General features: G+C 45.2%; 1 protein-coding gene across 5 annotated transcripts in view; it reads left to right on the top strand.

Moving 5' to 3' along the window:
- LOC135896302 (probable splicing factor, arginine/serine-rich 3) overlaps window positions 1-18,966 on the top strand; it is a 36,681-nt gene extending 17,715 nt beyond the window's left edge. For 3 of the 5 annotated variants that reach the window (XM_065424660.2, XM_065424662.2, XM_065424663.2), the window contains 3 exons: window positions 464-550; window positions 3,489-3,543; window positions 18,781-18,966. In XM_065424660.2, coding sequence (XP_065280732.1) covers window positions 464-550; window positions 3,489-3,543; window positions 18,781-18,867 — 229 coding nt within the window. In that variant the 3' untranslated portion in view covers window positions 18,868-18,966. Of the gene's footprint in view, window positions 1-463; window positions 551-3,488; window positions 3,544-7,784; window positions 7,822-18,780 lie in introns of all 5 variants that reach the window. The other 2 variants (XM_065424664.2, XM_065424661.2) reach the window with 2 other exon arrangements.
- Window positions 18,967-19,460: the final 494 nt, after the last annotated feature.

Here is a 19,460-nt window from a genome sequence, read left to right on the forward strand (position 1 = left end):
CATGCAATGGCTTCGTTATATCCAAATGCCAATGCACAATTTCTTCTCAGAATTGAAAGTTGTGGAAGTGAATGGAAAGAAAATGGCATGGGGGGTCAGATTCATTCCAATTGCTCGCAGAACCCCGAGATGCAGTTCATGAAACCCAGTTGGAGAACCGTTCCCTCAAGGTGTTCATTGTTGCTTTCTTCTTCACTTCAGTGCTCTCATCCTAGACATTTATGGGTATGGAGGTGGATTAGATTGCTTCTCTACAGTAAAATATTTGAAACCAGCGTAGTTGCACAAGCACTTTCTGCAAGACGCACTCAGAGAAAGTGTTGCCATTCTCATGATGCTCTGCCTCATGAGAAACACATACAAATCGCTTTATGTGTGCTGCTAACAATGTGTCGCCACAAAGTGTAATTGTTATGGTCCATGGTACCAATGTTCCTGTGCCTCTTTGTATTCTCTTTAACAGCAGAAGCCGCAGCCGTAGTCGCAGCCGCAGCAGGAGTCGGAGTGGGCACAGGTCATATCGTGCCCGCGGTCGCCGCTCCCGATCAAGGTCAGCGGCATGCACTGCACTTTTTATTTTCTTTTGACTTCAATTTTACCGTCCTTTGATTTGTTGTTAAAGCTAGGGATGGGCACATTCCCATTTAGTTATATCAATCTGTACTTGCAGACAACTGTTTGTGGCGATGAAGGGAAACCCACGGGCGCCTGGCTCCTGCACATGTGTTAGCACGCCTAGTAGTTGAGCAGCGTTTGACAGTGCTTTTGATTGTTCAGAAAAGACGCTGAATCGACGCAGCTTCAACATGCGACGGTTTGCCCAGACGCTGCAGGGAAAAGCTGCAAAATAAGTAATCTGTAAACACTCGGTGTTGTGTTCTCTTATTTCACTGTTGCTAACAAAGTGCTTACCTTATGTATTCAAATATAGACCGACCGTTTTTTTTTTTTTTTTTTCAAGAAATGTTACTCATAATTAGCTCTCAACCTATATTCATGACCTAAGTATCTCGACCTATATTCGTGATCAAAGGTAGCAAAAGTACTGAGCTAATGGGAGTTCCACTTTGGAGTAGAGCTGTTGCTGGAGCCGCAAGGGCCAAGGCTGCAAACCAGAACGACCTGCCGTGCATGTCGACACTATACATCGAAGCCGAATTTGCGCAAATTGCCTTATTTACTCGATTCTAATGTGCACCCATACAGTACTGTGCACACTTATAGTACAGTGCTAACTAAATTAACAAGCATTGTCACATGCACACAAGCAAACATGAACACATCTCACTCGATGACCGCGGAAACTCGCGGTCAAAACGCTGGAGTGAGCAAGCACGGCGGCAGCTGCCTTTTGTTTGAACATGAACTATAAGCGGCTAAAACACGGCGCACAGTGGACTCTGTACCCGTCACCAATCATTATCAAGATAGGGCCAAGGCAATGGTAACGTCAAAGTCGGTCGTCACGGATACGTCCTGCTTCGGTCCACTGTGTTGCTTTGCTGGCAAAAACCATCTCCTGTTTTCGCCCGTCCCACATGCAAGTTTCGGGCACTCCGAACGCTTGTGATGCCGCCCGATTTCCTTTATTCTCCACACACATGATCACTTTCCTTTTAAATACAGCATCAAGATGAACTCTGCACTTCATGCTGATAGAGCAAATGCAGAAAACAGGAGGACAAGCAGACTAATGCCTATAGCACATGTACTACAACACATTGAGGAAGCTACGGCCTCGAGGCTCGAAGCACGTACGAGGCGGCCATTTTGAAATGCCCATGGCGATGTGGTAATGCAGATTTAGGGTCATACTCGATTCTAAGAAGCCGGTTCTGGTCTACCTATATTCAAATAATTTTTTGCTGTGAAAGCTGCATATGGCTAACCTGTCGTTTTTCACTGTTTGGTAATAGAAACGAACTTGGCGATTTCTAACCAACCCCATACGGGTGCAGATGTCAAAATGTAGAACAGATTAGAGCGCTCGCCATGAACAGTAGCGTGACGTCAAGGTTATGGCAGTGTATAAGCAGGAGAGGTATTGGCGTTAAAAACAGCTGCGTTATCAATGGGATGGACACATATAGTTTGTACACCCGAAGAACAACATGCATACGAGGAGCACCGGCACGAAATGACCGACTAAGAACACTCCTGCGATGCTGAACAAAAGCGACAATCGTGAGCCCGGCACCTCCAGATGAGCACTGACGCCAGACTCTCAACACAAAAAATGACTACCATTCCGCTCTGGGAAGAAGGAATGGTAGCAAAAGCACTTTGCTTTTCATTTGAGAGCTTTGACTGTTGTCAGTTTTTGCTGCCATTCCATCTTCACAAAGTGGAATGGTTGTCATTTTTTATTTTTCGGAGAGCACAATATGTAGGGGTCAACCTCTATTTGTGCTCGACGTATTTTCAGGTACCGTATTTACTCTACCTTTTTTATCAAAAAAAATTGACTCAAATTCAGGGGTGCGCTCATTACACAGGTTAAATTTCCCGCAAAAAGAAAAAATGTTTCGTCTCGCATTTGCTGCGGGATGACAACAGGTCAACAAATGGGTGGCTGCCGCTGTATGTAGTGCAAAACACACAAAAAAATGGCGGCCGGCGGAGCAAGCCAAACGCACAGAATGTGATTTTTTTTCTTCTTGCGATTACATTACGTGTATTGAAACAGTTCCTTCTGTATCAGTGATGAATAATATCGTTAATATCAGCAAGGTTGTGGCACTAATGTAGCCATGTCCACTTTGCGGGACAGAAACAGATGGGCGCGCTTAGTTGCCACTGACATAAGAACACATGGCAGGCATGCTGCGGAAACTCCGCCCTTTGTCTTTACTACTATCCTAATACGGCATGTTTCCGCTAAGGGTGGGCGAATATCTTGTCTCTATAGCTTTCCCTTCATAGCCACAGAAAGTTCGAGTATGGTAGTTCATTATTGGGCTTACATATTCATAACTTAGATAAAAGTTGACTTCACTTATAGCAAATTTACTGATTACATGTATTGAAACAGGCAGACGAACCTGAGAACTAATGCATTGGACACTCTTTGAAGCCAACTCTTCTAGCCATCGTTAAAAGCTGTACATTTGTTACGTTGTGGTATTGCCTTTCCAGCAACAAAAAAAGGCAAAGAGTACAGGCAGAACCTTATTGGCAATAATTTGGAATAGCGTTTTTGTTTACTTTGAGCATTGCTTTGCAGTATTCTGCTGCCAATCATTTCAGTCTTGCCACAAAGTATTTGTTAGCTTACCACCCACTCAACCTCTACTCTTGATAACTATGCTGTGCTGCACATCAACCCATTGTGCCGAATTTCCACCCCCATCTCTGCAGGCTTGGCTTTGCCAGACCTGCAGAGATGGGAGTGGAAATGGTAGAGTGGTAGCATATGCTAAGCTCAAAGTGCTGCGTTCTGTTGCATAGTCAACAAGTGTATGATGTGGTTGCCCTGTCATTTTGTTCAGGTCATCAAGCCGCCGCCGCAGCTGGACTCGCACACCTTCGCCACGTGACAGCCGGGTGAGTGTCAAGGGGCAGGGGCTGCACTTGTTCTGGCAGTTCACAAATTTATTTTATTGTTTTTAGGTGCTTTGTGTTTGCGAACAATTTTATTTTCTAGCTGTGAAGGCACAATATGATTTTTTTAGGTGGCCCTTTACTGCTCAAGCTAGCTTGTGTTAATGCTGAATGTTGCACAAGAGTGCCATGTATCATACGTGGATTTTTCAGCTTAACGACCGACCTCTAAAATTCAGCACAGAGGTGGCATTTCAGGGTGCACACAGCTTTGTGCAGTTAAACCTCAATATAATGAAGTAGGCAATTTGCTTCGTTATATTGAAATTTTGTTGTGTTGAAATTCATCGTTTTATGCAAATAAGTAAAGTCGCCGTTCGGTTTTTCTTACACGAAAAGGAGCTGCAGAATTTCCCGAATTATCGGGCACCAAAAAAAAAAAAGCTTATTTGAATGAGAAAACAATTGATTTGGATAAATTTGGGAATCGAAAACGAATGATAGTTTCGTGCCACATCGACGATATCTTCACATAGACGGTATTAAGAGAAGACAGCCATGCCTTTGTGTGCACTCCACCCCTGCAGCTGATAGTGGGCAGCATCTCCTGCACTAGAACGACGCTATCAGGAAAAGTGCCGGCAGCAGGCAGCAAATGCTCTGTCTGCCTCTCTCTCCAACAGGTCCCCGAAACTCAAGATTACACAACCTTCAATACTAAACGCGCTGGAAGGTGGCTCACATGATGCCGCGCGCACATGGCACTCGTGCATGAATAGAATAGAATAACTTTATTTCCATCTTCTTGGTGGAGGAGGCTGCAAGTAAAAGCTGCTCCAGTAGAAGCAGCTTGACGAGGCCCGCAGCCCCCCCTCTTGAAGCCACCATCTTTCTCACCCTTGCACGTTTTCACTCGCACCTAAAGCTCAAAGTGCGTGGGGCACTATAGAATCTTATCACACTTGACATGCTGCGGCTTCACTGTGGTCGCTCTTGTCCCGCCCTATGCGATTTGAGAGGTGCGTTTGCAAGCAGCCACTTGTAATTCAATCATTTGACCATCTGCGTCCACAGAAGTTTCCATTTATTGTTTTGGCATTCCTTTGCTGTTGAAGCAAAATTTCATTACAGTGGAATCTCGATAAATGGAAATCTCTTAAACGGAACACTATCCTCATGGTTCGTTGGCTTTGTATTCACGCAATTGTATTCAGCTTTGTCCATCAGTAAATGGAACTCCTGATTAACAAAACCGATTTCCCTGGTCCCTTGAGGTTCTGCTTAAAGAGAGTCTGCTATATATTGAGATCGCATACAAACACACTTCATTATATTACGGGGAGACGCGGGTCGAAAAATCGCGGTTTCTAAAAAAAATCACTTTTTTGTTTCAAGCTGCATTGTCATCTTTGGTCTATAAACTTTTATTTCTGTAATTATCAGGCCGAAATTTGCACGAGAAGTCACCACAAAATGCGCCTAAGTGAGCGGCGGTAACTCTATAGTCCACCGAAAGTTTAGAAAGTCCGCGCCGTTTGCATCGTTCTCTCGCAATCAAGCGTCGCTGCCCGCCATTTGCAATCATCGGGGCGTGCAGCGTCAGCCCTTTCCTCCAAGGTTCAATGGCTGTCAGTCTCGTATGTTTATGGAGAATAAAAGAAAAACGAGAAAGGAGACGAGACTGTCGCACGTTTTGAATTGCGCGCCATGCAGCACGGCCCCGCCATTGGACGGCGGTGCTCCTTTTGTGCAGCAAAGCCGAACCATCGCCGCAGCACGTTCTCGCTAGCCGCACAGTTTCCCGTGTTCTCTCCGCGTTTTCTTGAGATGACTAGCCCGAAAAAGTGCAGTCTCGACGCCCGGAAGTATCGAACTCGGCACAAGTACCGAGGGAAACGGCGTTTAAAAAACGACAGCCGAGTACGACGCCTGCGACGCTCCGACGTCGGTTAGGCCTACCGCCGACACCGGTCGCTGCGACAGTGGTAAAATCGACGCTCCTGTGGATTTTTTCCGTGCATCGGAGAAAAAGATAAAATTCTTCAAAAGCGAATCAAGGCCGGTCGGTGCCCCTGCTGCTAGCACGGTGTTATGCGAGATCGGCGCATTGACGGCACTGGTGACAGGTTTGGCATGCCCCACTTGCCGTGAACGGAAACTCGTTGTCCGAGAAGCAGCTGAGAGAAGCACAAAGGACTTTCGTCGTACCTAGAGCTACGTTGCGAAAATCCTGACTGCCCTGAATCTGTGCTTTCATTCACGCACACATCGAAGCGGATTATCTCGGCCGGTGCGTGCGGTGACCCCGGGGCGAACACTCGCTACGACAGCGGGAGCTCGCGCGACAGCTTTGCCATAAACGTGAAGGCTGTGTTGGCAGCGCGCGCTATAGGTGCTAGATATGACCGGCTTTTGCGATTTTGTGCGATCATCGGCCCTCCAAAACGGCTGCATCACAATACATTCCATTCTATTTCTAAGTGTGACCAAGATTCATGCAAAAACAATTGGATTCTGAAGAATATAAGGTTTCGAAGCTTTCAAACCTGTTTTTCTCATTTTCAAATTTTTTGATATTTTCGTGTCTTCCGGGAAGCCTTTTGTACACTTAGAATTGGTTTATACTAACGAAATTTGGCATACATACTCTTGAAGGTATGTAGAATGCCGATATCTACTTGAAATTTCAATATCAGTCGTCAATAATTAGAATAGTGCGAAGTTATGTCTCAGGGAACTGAAAGAAACAATGGTTGAAGCGTCGAAATTTTTTTGTCCCACTTCCAATAACTTAACACGTTTTTTGACTAGATATCGGCACTCTGTGATCTATGAGGAGCTAAATGAGCTATAGCACAATACTTTTTGTGAACGTTTAGTTCATAAAAAAGTGCCCGTAAAGATCGCTATAATTTGTCATTCAGTATAGTATTACTAGAGAACTGTAGCAGCTACACAAAAACTAATTGCATATTTGAAAGCTGCATAAAAAACTATCTAATTGGCTGAATTTTGAAGTCTCTGGTATAAATAATAAAAAAAAGTTGTTTCGAGGAGCCTCTCCCCTTAAGGCTCTAATTCAGTGGTGTGCTATGGACAAGCGGTTATGAAAAGCTAAATACTTTGTTATAGTAAACTTTGTTGTTTTGAGGTTTAACTGTTACCAACGTTAGCTGGATTACTTTCCTGCTTTAATAACCTTGAAGTGTGCATATCATCTGCTGCATTGCCAAGTTGAGGGAATGTTGAATTTGCAGAAACAGAACGGTAGCGCCACTTCTCTCTGTAATAGCAAAATGCACCATGCACCATAATTTGCCCCAACAGTGACACGTGAATGCAGTGCTTTGGCAAAATGAAATCTCTCCTTTCTTTATAATGCTACCATGTGCACGCATGCGAACTGCTGAAGGGCAGAGCAGCACACACTAAGGCTGTGCAATGCTCAAAGAGGTCCCAGAAGTAGGCTGCGTAGCGTCACCATTTCGGGTGGCAACAACCTTCAGTTCACTTGAGTCACCAGTGAAAACCTACTGCAGCATGCTCAATAAAGTGCAAATGCCTTACATGCGTAAAGAAATCGCATTCTCCTCACTGCAAATACTCTGTGCATGGTTGTGTTGGTGGTTTGCATGTGCTATAATAACATCAAACTTAAAAACAGCAGTCATGGTGTTCCTTTGTGGCGCACATTCTCATGGTGACTGTGCTCTTGCTGTCGTCAGTTGCCAGTAAATAATGAAATAAGCTTTCACTTCCTCTGAGCAGACCTGAAATAATTTCTCGGGCCAATTGTAAATTCGAGCTTTTATAGGCCTGGTTTCACGTGTCAGCATAGGAACGTTTAATGGAGTGTCTTGTCTATAAGGTTTGACACCTGGCACAGGATGGTGCAGGGGCTACAATTGTTTTCCAGTATGCTAAACTAAAAGCCTTCAAGTCATGCTCATAAAGAAAGCTATGCAAAACTTATTGTTTTTGAATAATGTAGAAGGCCCATACACTGTTCTAAAGCTGTCAGTCAAATGACTTGCTAGGTGCAAAAGTTCTAGTCTTTTTGTTGTTTTGGAAGCCTGGGTGAAACAGTGGGGCTCTCAAAATGTATTCATTGACTCTCCGTATTTCACTTCAGTTCTTCAAGTGTCTTAACATTGTGTAATTGAAGTGTGCATTTTATTGCTTCGAAAAAAATTATTTCTACATGTTAAACTGAAGCATCCTTGTGTTGCCATACCGCGTTTCAGATGAGGGCGAAGTAAGCTACGCGACGCCATAAATGAGGTAAGCATAGTGTCTTGTTAAAAATAGTGAGAAATATAGTGAAAGGATAGGGAATGCACGTGTGGCATGGAGTTTGCAAACCTGCCAACTCTGCAGAATTTCTTTTACGGCAATCTTAGCTTCACTTTACGATTCTATAAAAGTTGCATCAAGCTTTATAACATTCCGTTTGCGAATAAAGTTCCGTTAACGGTCTCCCAACCTTCCATTGGAAGTCTGGTGGCGAGAGGACGCCGTAAGGTTACTTGCTTCAAGCAAGCTTATATAGGCAAGTCTGAAGTAGACGAAATCTGGAACAGCAGAGTTGCCACAAAGTCGGTGATCTAAAAAATATTGTGTTGCTTTCAATCTCTGCTGTTCAGTTTGCTGTTGCTTTGGCTTGCGTCTAAACGTAAATACTTGGTAATAAAGGGTCTGTCGTACTTACTAGAATCTAATGTCCCCTTTCTTGGATAAAACGGGTCTAAGAATTGCGTGCGCGTTAGAATCGAGTACGACCCTCAATCTGCAGTACCATATCGCCATCGCCATTTCAAAATGGTCGCCTCGTACGCGCTTCGAGCCTAGCTGCTGTCACTTCTTTCATGTGCTGTAGTGCTTGTGCTTAGGTTAGTCCGCCAGCTGTCTTCTCATTTTCTGCATTTGCTCTATCAGCACGAAAGTGCAGACTGCGAAGACACACCGATTTCATCATGATCCCGCAGTTAAAAGGAAAGTGATCACATGTGAGGAGACTGACTTAAATCGAGCTGCATCAGGAGTGCTTGGAGTTTCCGAAACTTGCATGTGGGACTGGCGCAAACGGAAGGGGAGGCGTTCTACTCCGGCGGCTGCTGCGTACGGCACAGCCCTTATCTTGAACGCAATCTGTGATGGGGACAGAGTACACATCTAGGTGCCCCATGCTGCGCCCTCGTTGCTTAGTTCGCATTGAAGCGTGAGGCAACATGGAGGTCAATTTGCTTGCTGCTGCTGCCACGCTTCCTCACTCGAGCATACTGACGAGGTCCTGCTGTTACCGAGTAAGATGTGTTCATGTTTGCTTCTGCACACGTGATGCCTTGTTAACACCTTGGTAACATGCTTGTTAATTTAGTGAGTAGGCAAATGTTTGCAAGGTTATACAGCCAATAAGTCCACTATCCTTAAACATCTTGAAGGGGCAGCGCAAAAAGACGATGACAGAAGGCAGGAACACACAGGACAGCGCTATGTGTACATCGGCCACTATCCTTAGTTTGTACAGCTGTCCACTATTTTGCTATTGAAATCAATGCTTCGTATTTCGGGCAAAACAGCATTTTTATTCATCGTAGCATTAGTGTATTGAGACTGAGGGCCGGATTCTAAAATGCTCCTAACCTTAGACCGGTTCCTTACCTTCCACAAGGAGTCCTCCATGCTACCTAAACGTTAGGCGCCCTCGGAAGGCCACCACGAATTCTAAAAGCTTCCTTTCCCCTCCCCTGCGGAAGGAGCGCCTCACCAAAAGGAAGTGTAACGTTAGAAGCTTCTGGTTTCAAGATCACTTACAAAAACGCAAAATATTTGTAATGACTTGCCAAGGTAAAGCGCCGGGACTGTTAATATTTCATTTATACGTCTATACCGGGGCATAAGATCCATTTCTTTGTTTAATAACGTAAAAATAGTTTAAAAATGATGCATATGGCAGGAAAGAAAACTCAGTCTAGCAACTACGGCAGCATATGAGTTTGGTTGGTCAGGTATCGCTTTTTTTTTTTGCATGCGTTTTGTTTCGTGTGTGTGTGTGCATTTGTTGAGAATACCCTTTTCCTGTTTTGGAAGGCGTCTGCGTCGTCTCAACCGGGACTATTAATGGGTATATGAGTAGAATCGATGCACCCAGTAACCACATGGAATCCTCCGATTGAATAGAACCTCGTCAGGACTACCCTCGCTTCACTGGCGTTTGGCATCCGAACGTACTTGGGATGCAGACATAGGCATATCAGCTGTGTCACTTTCCAAATACATCGGCAAACAGAGGGTTGGGATATATACACAAAGTCGCCTACAACAGTTTGCATGGTACCCGTTCCGTAAAAACGCAGTGCGATGAGGACCTTCAAGAGAGCAGGCAGCGGCTCTCTGTTGTCAGTGTTACAATGCAGTTGCAGCTCTGCCAGTATGGGTGTAACAGCTCACTTGGAAAAACGTTACCGGGCTAGAAAGTCCACTTCGTCGTAGTATTCCAGTGGATTCTGCCTGTCAATCAGCCGCCGGGCTGGAGTCTTGTACACACTTGGAGGCTTGTTCAGAGTCCACAGTTGTCCACCGTACACAGTTGAGGCGGTGGCTGGTACACAGTCCCGTAAAGAAGTTCATTTGCTCGTCGAAGAAACCGTGCATAGCTTTCGGAGCTGTCGTCTTCAATAAATATCGCAAGGCCGTCGTTTTCGTCACTCGCTTTTCACAAAATCAAAGTAAAAAGATATGGCACAAAATGCAGTTCGCAGAACCAAACTGGACGTCCATACACGGTGGCTGGCTACCGCAGCCTTGGCTGTGCACGGCGCCTATTCTAGCCGAGCGTACCGCGTACAAAGTCGTGCGGAGTAGCATGCGTTCAGTTGGAGGAGCACGGTTAGGAAGCTTGAAGGTAGCATTCCGGCTCCCTTAGCACGGGGAAGCACCAAGGAGGCCCTAACGTAGTGCCCCTTAATAAAGTATGTTCCACCCGCCGTGGTTGCTCAGTGGCTATGGTGTTGGGCTGCTGAGCACGAGGTCGCGGGATCGAATCCCGGCCACGGCGGCCGCATTTCGATGGGGGCGAAATGCGAAAACACCCGTGTGCTTAGATTTAGGTGCACGTTAAAGAACCCCAGGTGGTCAAAATTTCCGGAGTCCTCCACTACGGCGTGCCTCATAATCAGAAAGTGGTTTTGGCACGTAAAACCCCAAATATTATTATTATTATTAAAGTATGTTCCAGAATTGATGCCAGGTTGCCTTACAGCTTGTGAGACATCCTTAGTAAGGAAAGGAGTGTTTCAGAATCCGGGCCTGAATCTTTGCTTTTCCAAATCGGAGAGACTTGTATTCCTGTATGAAACAATGGTGTGCACGGCACTGTATTCTTCTTTAGGTCACAGAAAACGGATGCATGTTACAATCTAGTAAATACGATATGTATCCCTCTAAGAATGTGTGTGCTAGGGGCAAACTATGAATGCTTGCTGTTTTCTGTTCTACCTGCTTCGGCATGATGTCCGAGATTTTACACATTTTAGTTTTTAGGTTGGCAGGTTTAAGCTTGGGTTGGAATAGTATGGTACTAAATCTGAATGTAGTCGCATGTGACATCCATTATTATGACCAGATTTTACGCAGTCATGTCAGTAGCTCGAAAGTAGCAGTTGAAATTTAATACACGTCTGATGCATTGTGTTAACACAGTGGACGATTTATGCCAGATTGTTGGAATAAGGGAGATATAAATTGGTGCCTCTAGTGGTGCATGGTGCATTTCGATAGGGCATCACTCTGCAACAGCACACTCCCCCGGCACTCTTTTGGTCTTGTTCAGCTTGCGTTTCTGGAATTGCTTTTCACTCACTTATCCACCTGTGGACGCTTTGAAGGCGTAAAAAAAGATGTGCAAGAAAAGCTGTTTTGCACATTGTGATTGGCCACTTTGAGCGCATGATCGCAAAGCCACTCTCTGGTTGACATAAGGGCTGGATTAACTTCGTGTGCCGCCATTTTGTTTGGGTCACTGGGACCGTGCCACCATTTTCACCAAGCTGCTGCACTATGAAGTTGAGAGATGGACACGAATTTCGCCATGTCTGCTGGGGCAAAGAATTTGCGCACACTAAATTAGTTTGGGCAGAATGGAAGAAAGACACATATGCAAGTAGACGATTTCCAGTGCTTAACCGCCGCACGCACAGTGAAAATTTGCAGCCAAGGGGCTGATCATTTCATTGCTCTTCACGTGCGGCGAACTCCATGCAGAAGCAACATCGCCACAATTCTCGCAAGTGACAAGCTTCACAGGAAAGCCATAGTCTGCTCCTCCTCCTTGAAAGTTGGGCTGCCGCCACATACCTTGCACTTTACGCACGTTAGCAAGGCACTTGTTGATTCCACGCTTCTCCAACTCTGCCAGCCAGACCACACCATCATTTGCGCACGTACACATGTCCAATCTGAGTTTCATTGCTGAAGTTCCAGCGAGTTGAGTTTTTCTTATGCTTGCCTCTGCCTTTGGAGCAGTTCTCTGGCTGTGCCATCATCATGTCGTGCCGAACACGGCTCTTACTACCGCTACTAGCAGGCAAGCTTGTTAGGCCTCTTTCACTCTCGGCAGTTGCGATGCATTCCAAGCCACTTTAGGCTGCCGCCAAGTTTGGAGCACTTTTCAAAGTATTAGTGCTCTTGTTTTGCTAGACTACTTCAAAGTTGCGAACTTTCGATGGGAAACCACCATTGCTGCTCAGTGGCGTTGGCGCACTTTATTTTCAGGTGCACCCACGAACTGAAACAGACGTGCCTGCCACCTGCACCAATGGCAGGGCACATTTTTGTCACGTGTACTGAATGAGCGATTGGGCTTGCACACTGGGACTTATTTTCCTGAGATTTTCTACCTAGCAAACAGGCGGCTGAAGAACATGCAGTGGGAAATTGAAGAAAGGTACCTTTTGCAAACACAGCCAAGATGCCACAATAGCAGATGTCGTTCAGTGCGGCATGCAAGGAGCACAATGTTTGTGCTTTTTTCTGTCAATATAGCTCGAGATGGTGACTTAAATTGCTATTGCAGCCAAAACATTGACCCAAGACGCTGAAAACTTGGTTAGCACATTTTTTTATTTCACAATACTGCCGGCCAATGTGGCCCAAGCAGGAGTGGAATTACAATGAAATGGGAAAAGAACCGCACAGAAATAAATTCCAACAACATGTGCACGACAATATAATACATCGGTTTCACTGGGACGGTATTTATCATACATACACGTAAAAGAACAGCACATCTATAACTTACAACAGTACTTGCACCAGAAATAACAGTTTGGCTACGTTCATATTTAAGACAGGTGTAGATCAAGGGCTTCGTTAAAATTTTCAGCCTGACATGCGGCTAACTGTGCATGTGCTAAACTAAATGAATACGGGGGGTGGATTGTTCAGATGGCAGATAGTCATCACATTGGCACTGAGTCAAAGGTCCTGTACGACCAATGCGAAAAGGTAACCAGTCTTTCGGGTGCTGCATGGTGTGGCTCGATTTTTTTTAAACACAATTTGCACATTGGTGCAAACATGGAGGCCATGAGCAATTTTTCTATTTACTTTGTCAGCTATCTCCCCCCCTTTGTTTTTAGGCAGTTTCGTGGCGTAAGCATGGCGTGCGACCACTATTAACTTATTTAGAATGTAGCTCTTAGGCAGCCGTTCCTGCATTGATAGTTGGTGTAATCAAGCGAATGCAGGGCGCAGCAGAGGATGAAAGACGGCGATAGCGAAGAGAGCACGAGGAGCAAAGTGGAGGAGGAGGGTGCAACGAGATCATGAGGTGGAAGGCTGTGGATGGGGTCATAGTGAAAGTCGGAAAGAAAGCATAGTACCGTGCAAGACGTGTTCTACAGCAACGATTACTACGAGATGGTGCCAAAGCAGCACGTCTGGTCACCAAGGACGCCATCTATATGGCATGTGGCGAGCACGTCCACTGATATCATATGTAGAAACAGAATGCTGCATCAGCAGAGGTCTGTCTGTGGCAGCTGCTTTGAATAGCACCCATGTGTCACTTATGCACTGCCTCTCGCGCGATCTCCTGGTTAGCGAGGCATTCGCATCACCCGTTGCTCCGTTTACAACATGCCGCACGAGACAGATTGTCCACACCAGCCAATATATTGCAAAATGAAAACACATATTGAGCTGCGCTCAAATTTTGTGTCAGGGAGTATTGCAATCGTCCGTGATTTTTATTCTGCATCCAACAGAAAATGTTGCCACTGGTTAGGTCTAGCAGTAACATACAGTCGTGGCAAATTGTCACCTACCACTTGTGATGGCGGTAGCAGCAGCTCGTTGTGGCAAGGTGGCCTCCAATATGTTCAGAGCAATAAACCATTTCGGTGATTGGGCGTGAGATCACGGGCTAGACTGGTGGTTGGAAGCAGAGATTGGCTTTGCAGGTGACATGCCGGTTACTATCACGAATGCTTTTGTAAAATTTGTTTTTGTGCTTACTTAGGCAGAACAGCAAAGGCTCATTAGTTGGCAGAAAGCTCCAAACTGAATTCATGTGTCATAGCCTTATCAATCAGCAAATTAGAACTCTAATTACGATGAGCTGCGCTCAACGGCCGCCCAAGTGAAGCAGAAGCTGATAAAGCGGTCACACGATAGAGGAAATTGCAATTTAAGCTCGCAGATTGTGTGTCACGTAGTCATGTATGTCACCCATGCCTGCATTTCTCCCCTGGTGCGCACAAAATGTACATGATATATGGTTTTGTGTGCACATATGTCATCAGGATATAGACACGGGTTTTCTTTTTTTCTGGGCTGTTATTGGACGTGCTGATTATATGTGGAAAGGTACTGAAGCACAGCACAGGGCAAAGTCAAGTTTACTGTTTGGATTGAGTTTATCAACCTGCAGCCACTTAATGCTTTCACATGGCTTGCTCACTGTAAAAGCTTCACATATTAATAGTTGGCAAGCACTTTCCTAAGCCTGCTCCGAAATGGCAAAAGCCAGTAGCATCGCTGCATTTCGGAAAGCTTTCTTTGGTAGTGTAATGGCACTGTTTACTCTGTAGATAAATATTTTTGCATGCTTTGGGCATTTGGATAGACCTCTATTTACCAATTTCTATCAGTGGTTTCTTTCAACTTCAACACTTCAGTGTAACATTTATAGGGGTATTACTCAGGCTCGCGCGTGCGCACCTGACCCTTCTCTGGATCGCACAGCGCCGATGGAGCGGCAGTCGCTCGCTAGCACTTTCGCAGCAGCCCTAGCAGTCAGAGCTGTGACCCCTAACCCGCGGTTCGCAGTGAGTTGCGACCACGGCAGGTTCAGGCAAGGGGGGACAGGGTGAGTCTCGACCTAAGGTGTTTATTCACCTTAGAGTACATGTATACCAACTGGCAACAACAGCCACAACACATACAAATACAACACAAAACAAAACCTCAGCGGCGGAGCATTCCGCACGTCTGGGGTGAAATGAACCGCACAGTGTGGGAATCACAAAAGAGGCTGATAAGAGTTCAGCTCACCCAGAGTGGATCCGCGCTCGGGCCCTGGGGCGTTCAGTCGCCAACAAAGGCCGGGCACAACAGGGGGACGGCGTGCGGCGGTCTCAGCGGCTGAATTGAGAACCGCGGGTTAGGGGTAACAGCTCTGACTGCTAGGGCTGCTGCGAAAGTACTAGCGAGCGACTGCCGCTCCATCAGCGCTGTGCGATCCAGAGAAGGGTCAGGTGCGCACGCGCGAGCCTGAGTAATACCCCTATACATTTTGGAATTTGCAGTTTTCTTATTTTGATTAGTGGCTTTGCCCTTGATCAAATGCAATTTTATCAAAATTCGTTCAGCAGTTGCTGAGTGAAGCATTATCTCTTCTGGCACTTAATAGAGTATGGGTGCTGTAAGAGTTTGGGTCAGTCGTGTCAAAAGGCGTAGCTGGCCCATGCTGTTGCCCGACTCATCCACGCTAAGGACGTTCAAGGGAGGAACATGTTCTCATTGAAAACGAGGAATACTGGGTTTACTTACAAAATTTGCATGAAGAGCGGAGAATGATACGTCACATCAGTCTTGCGTGACTTAATTGGAGCACACTGAGGAGCCGAAAAAGTTACTTAAACCCCTTCTATCCTCCCTAGGCCAGGGAAATCTTCCGTCCCACCTTCATCCAGACAGAGCGTCCAAAGCCGTCAAAAAAGGGCCCGCGTTGAGGGCGAGGGTTCACACACTTGCTCTCGCAGCTTTGTTCACTGAACAAATGGAAAGAAGGGGAGCTTCGTGTACAGGGGTTGTCACGCTTGACTCAGGCTGGCATGTCTTGGTTCCTGGGATGACCCAGCGGTTAGCTGGAGCGTCTTGTCAAATGAATGTGGCAGTTGCCAGAGTACGTTAGGAAATTCTGTGGAACACCCTTTTCCAGGAGTTTCTTGCTCCCGTCGTCCGTGACTGTGATAGTAAACCAACAGACGCGCGATCCGCTAAACGTGTCTCGCCTTGCTATCACTGCAAGTCTACCTGAGGGGGGTGCATTGTTAGCGTCACAAAGTGATTTGTCGAATTGGTGCAGGAGGGGCTAGAAGGTCACTACCCCTGCTGGCCGATCGTAACACTTCCCATATTGAAAACTTTCATTCTGCTAGCTAGCTTATCAAGAGAGTGATAAAGATTCTAGCTTGCCTTTTGTATACAAGCACAACCATTAATTAAGGTAACTCATGCACTTCCCATCACTTATTGTTCTGTCCCCTTTTGGACTGTAAAGTGCCCTGAATGCTCTTTCAATGTTAGCACATAAAGTGGGGGTGAAATTTCTGGCATTTGAGCAAGCTGTAAATGTGATTTCTATGTGTGTACCAAAATGTCAACAACCACGGTCATGCATGTCACAACCCTGAATGTAAAGACTCGAGATTAAGACACCTAGAGGAAAAGCTTTTGCCCTTGAAAACCACTGCAACCAAAATTCACTTCAGCTAAATTGGTTGAGAGGTATATAGTATTGAAGCAGGTGACTCGAATGCTTGGCAGTAAAATATGATGCAGATCCCAGAACCGTGGGTGCTGCCTTATCTCTGAGGTCATGCCAACAAGCCATGCTGGTTGACAATGTTCTCGATTTGTCATAGCCAATGAGCTGTAATAATGTTTATATTCTATATCAAAAGCTTCTCGTTTTTTCCTTTCTAGCTGCTTGATGTGTCCACTAACATTTCAAAGATGACACCCGGCATAGGCCAGCTTATATATACCTATCTGAATGTACACGTTTTATGCCATCCAGCATTTTGTTGCATTTGGCCCCTGACGTATTGGAAATTTTGGTTTTACACTGAAAGTAGTAAAGCACCATACAGGAAGCCTTCTTCTGCAAGCATATTTGAAAAGTGCTTAGCAATACTGGAGATGGAAATAATAGGACAGGCAAGCTACTGTCTCTCTGTGAAGAGCTTTCTTCCATTGCCATACACCGTTACGCATGTTCTGTGTATGTATGGGCTTCGATATTTGAAAGTTAATGTGGATGAACACAAAGTGGAATAGTTTCACAATCGGAACGCAAGTTCACAATTTAGTCTGAAAGCAAGGGTGATATATGTTTGTATATAGGCCAACTACACAGACAAGTTTTGCAAAAAAGAAAGCTGAAAATGTCTGGGAGCATGTCTGGTGGCTTTCCGGCATTGCAAGTGGCAACTTGCCACTCTTAACAGTACTAATTTAAGGGGATGGCTGGCGCATAAGAGATGACAGATTTTTGTAGGTTTTATCAATTTCCTCTAAACCAAAATATTGGCAAATTTGCAGGTGATTAGTACATGCATCTCTGATTATGCATACCAAGTTATATTTTATAATATCTGGAAATGTCATAATGATAAACTTGTATACCTATCGCAATTAGTGCCATGAATTTTCTGCCAAATATTGTTCACAAAGTGGGCTTTTGACTGCACTAAAGGAACAATGTTCTGATGGTAATTCCCTTCAAAACAAATTTTTCAACATTGACATCTCCATACAAGGGCAAGGCATATTGTTTGTTTTAAAGAAATCTGCTTTAGGTAACAATTGTTTTGGTTCTGAAAACAATGGGCAAAATCTTGCGCTGAAAATTTTGTTCATTCCGGAGACTGTTCCTCTTGCAAGCAAAAGCACTGCTTCCAGAAACTGCATTTAAGTCTTTAATTGTGAACCATCATGGCCCAAAATTCATCACGAACATAATTTTGTACATCATTTCCCAGTCATTCCTTTGCAAAATCCTTCCTGGTAATTTACCCTTGTTTTTCTTGGGTAACTGAGCAAGACCAGCAGTGATTGTGTGGCTCGCCCTTCCGAGTGCAGCTTTAACCACATTGTTAACACAGAGTACTGTATGAGTTTTCACAATGTAGGGTTCTTGAGTTTTGAAGATAAATGAGGCATTCCCATCTTAGTCTTGCATGTGAACACAACGGGCTCTGTTTGTAGAAAAAAGAATTGCAAATTTGAACTGTAATGAATAGCTGATGCACTAAGTGCACTGCCACCAACCGTCAGTGGCGCCAGTTCTGATGAATGTTCAAAACGCTGAAAAGCTAAAGTCGGTTCTGAAACCCCAAATCTCAGTTGTAAAAGTGTAACATGAATTTCCTCGTGTTTTAAAGGTTGAGTCAAGTCAAATCACTTAGAGAAGTCCAGCCAACATTATAAGGGGGAGCTAACTTTGGTGCCATGTTTGAAGGGCTTCGAATGCGCATTTCCGCACGAAATTTGAAGTACACATTCTTCATTAACGGAAGTATGTTTTGGTAGCAAAATTGAAAAAAAAAAAATCCTTCTTAAAGTTAGTTGCCTATAGTCGCCCCTTAAGGGCCAGAAACATAGCTCAACAGGGTTCTGGACTCGTCTAGCACAGAAGTCGTGATCCACAGTGGCCAGACTAGCCACCCCCACAAGTTTTCTGCTGTTTTTTTACCTCTATTGTGAAGCTGGTTTCCAAATTGCAGAAAAGACAGCAAAAGCGGTCACTTAGAACTTGAGGGAAATAACACAACACGTTGGTTGTCTTGAAAAGATTGTGCGGTGCATTGCTTGTGCGATTCCTTTTGTGTTCCATGGTAGCAGTAAGCATTCGTTCGTCCATCTTAGAGCTCATTTTGGTGGGTGCAATTAGCTGTGTTGAGGGACTGTCTGTTGTAATAATCACTGACCCATCTGCTCTTCATACACTTGCAGCACCGCTCTCGTCGGGATGTCTCGGAAAATGGTGGCCGCCGCAGTCCTAGCCCTGCCCGTCGAGGCAGCCGGAGCCAGTCGCGCTGATGTCTCTCTTCTGCGTGCAGTCGTCATTGTCTTGTGTCTGCAGCAACAGTTCGAGTCTGGCTGTTGCGGCAATAAAGTGTGTTGTGTTTGTTTGTGAAATCGTCTCGCTCTCTGATGACCTTGCAGCTGTACACAGTGCAAACATTCTAATGCAGGCTCCTGCTGTGCTGCCATATTAAGCACATTAAGCTGCTGTGAGCACGCCATGATAGTCTGTTAAGATGTTGTCATTGCCAAAATGATTGAGGATAGTTAGACCAGTGGCAGTTGCGCTGAACTTGCCTTAGCTACATGTCCTCCTCCAAGGTATGGAGCTGAGGACACTCGATGTTTTCTCCCCTGTGGACCTGGTGGTGGACATGCTGGTCTTGCTAAATAAACTTGTTGAGTCAGCATCGCGTTAAGCAATCGGGACGCATCAAACTGTGAACTACTTATTTGTGCACGTGAAAATTGGGCATCTGAAGCATTTGGTGCACTCTTGCGTGCAAAGTGATGTGCGAACACTGCAGGAAACCTGTGAAGTGTGCATATTGTGACGCGACGTAATGCCCAAAGATTGAAAGTGAATTTCAATGTTGGAGCTTCCAGAG

This window comes from Dermacentor albipictus, chromosome 3, assembly GCF_038994185.2.
Source record: "Dermacentor albipictus isolate Rhodes 1998 colony chromosome 3, USDA_Dalb.pri_finalv2, whole genome shotgun sequence".
Taxonomy (NCBI): Eukaryota; Metazoa; Arthropoda; class Arachnida; order Ixodida; family Ixodidae; genus Dermacentor; species Dermacentor albipictus.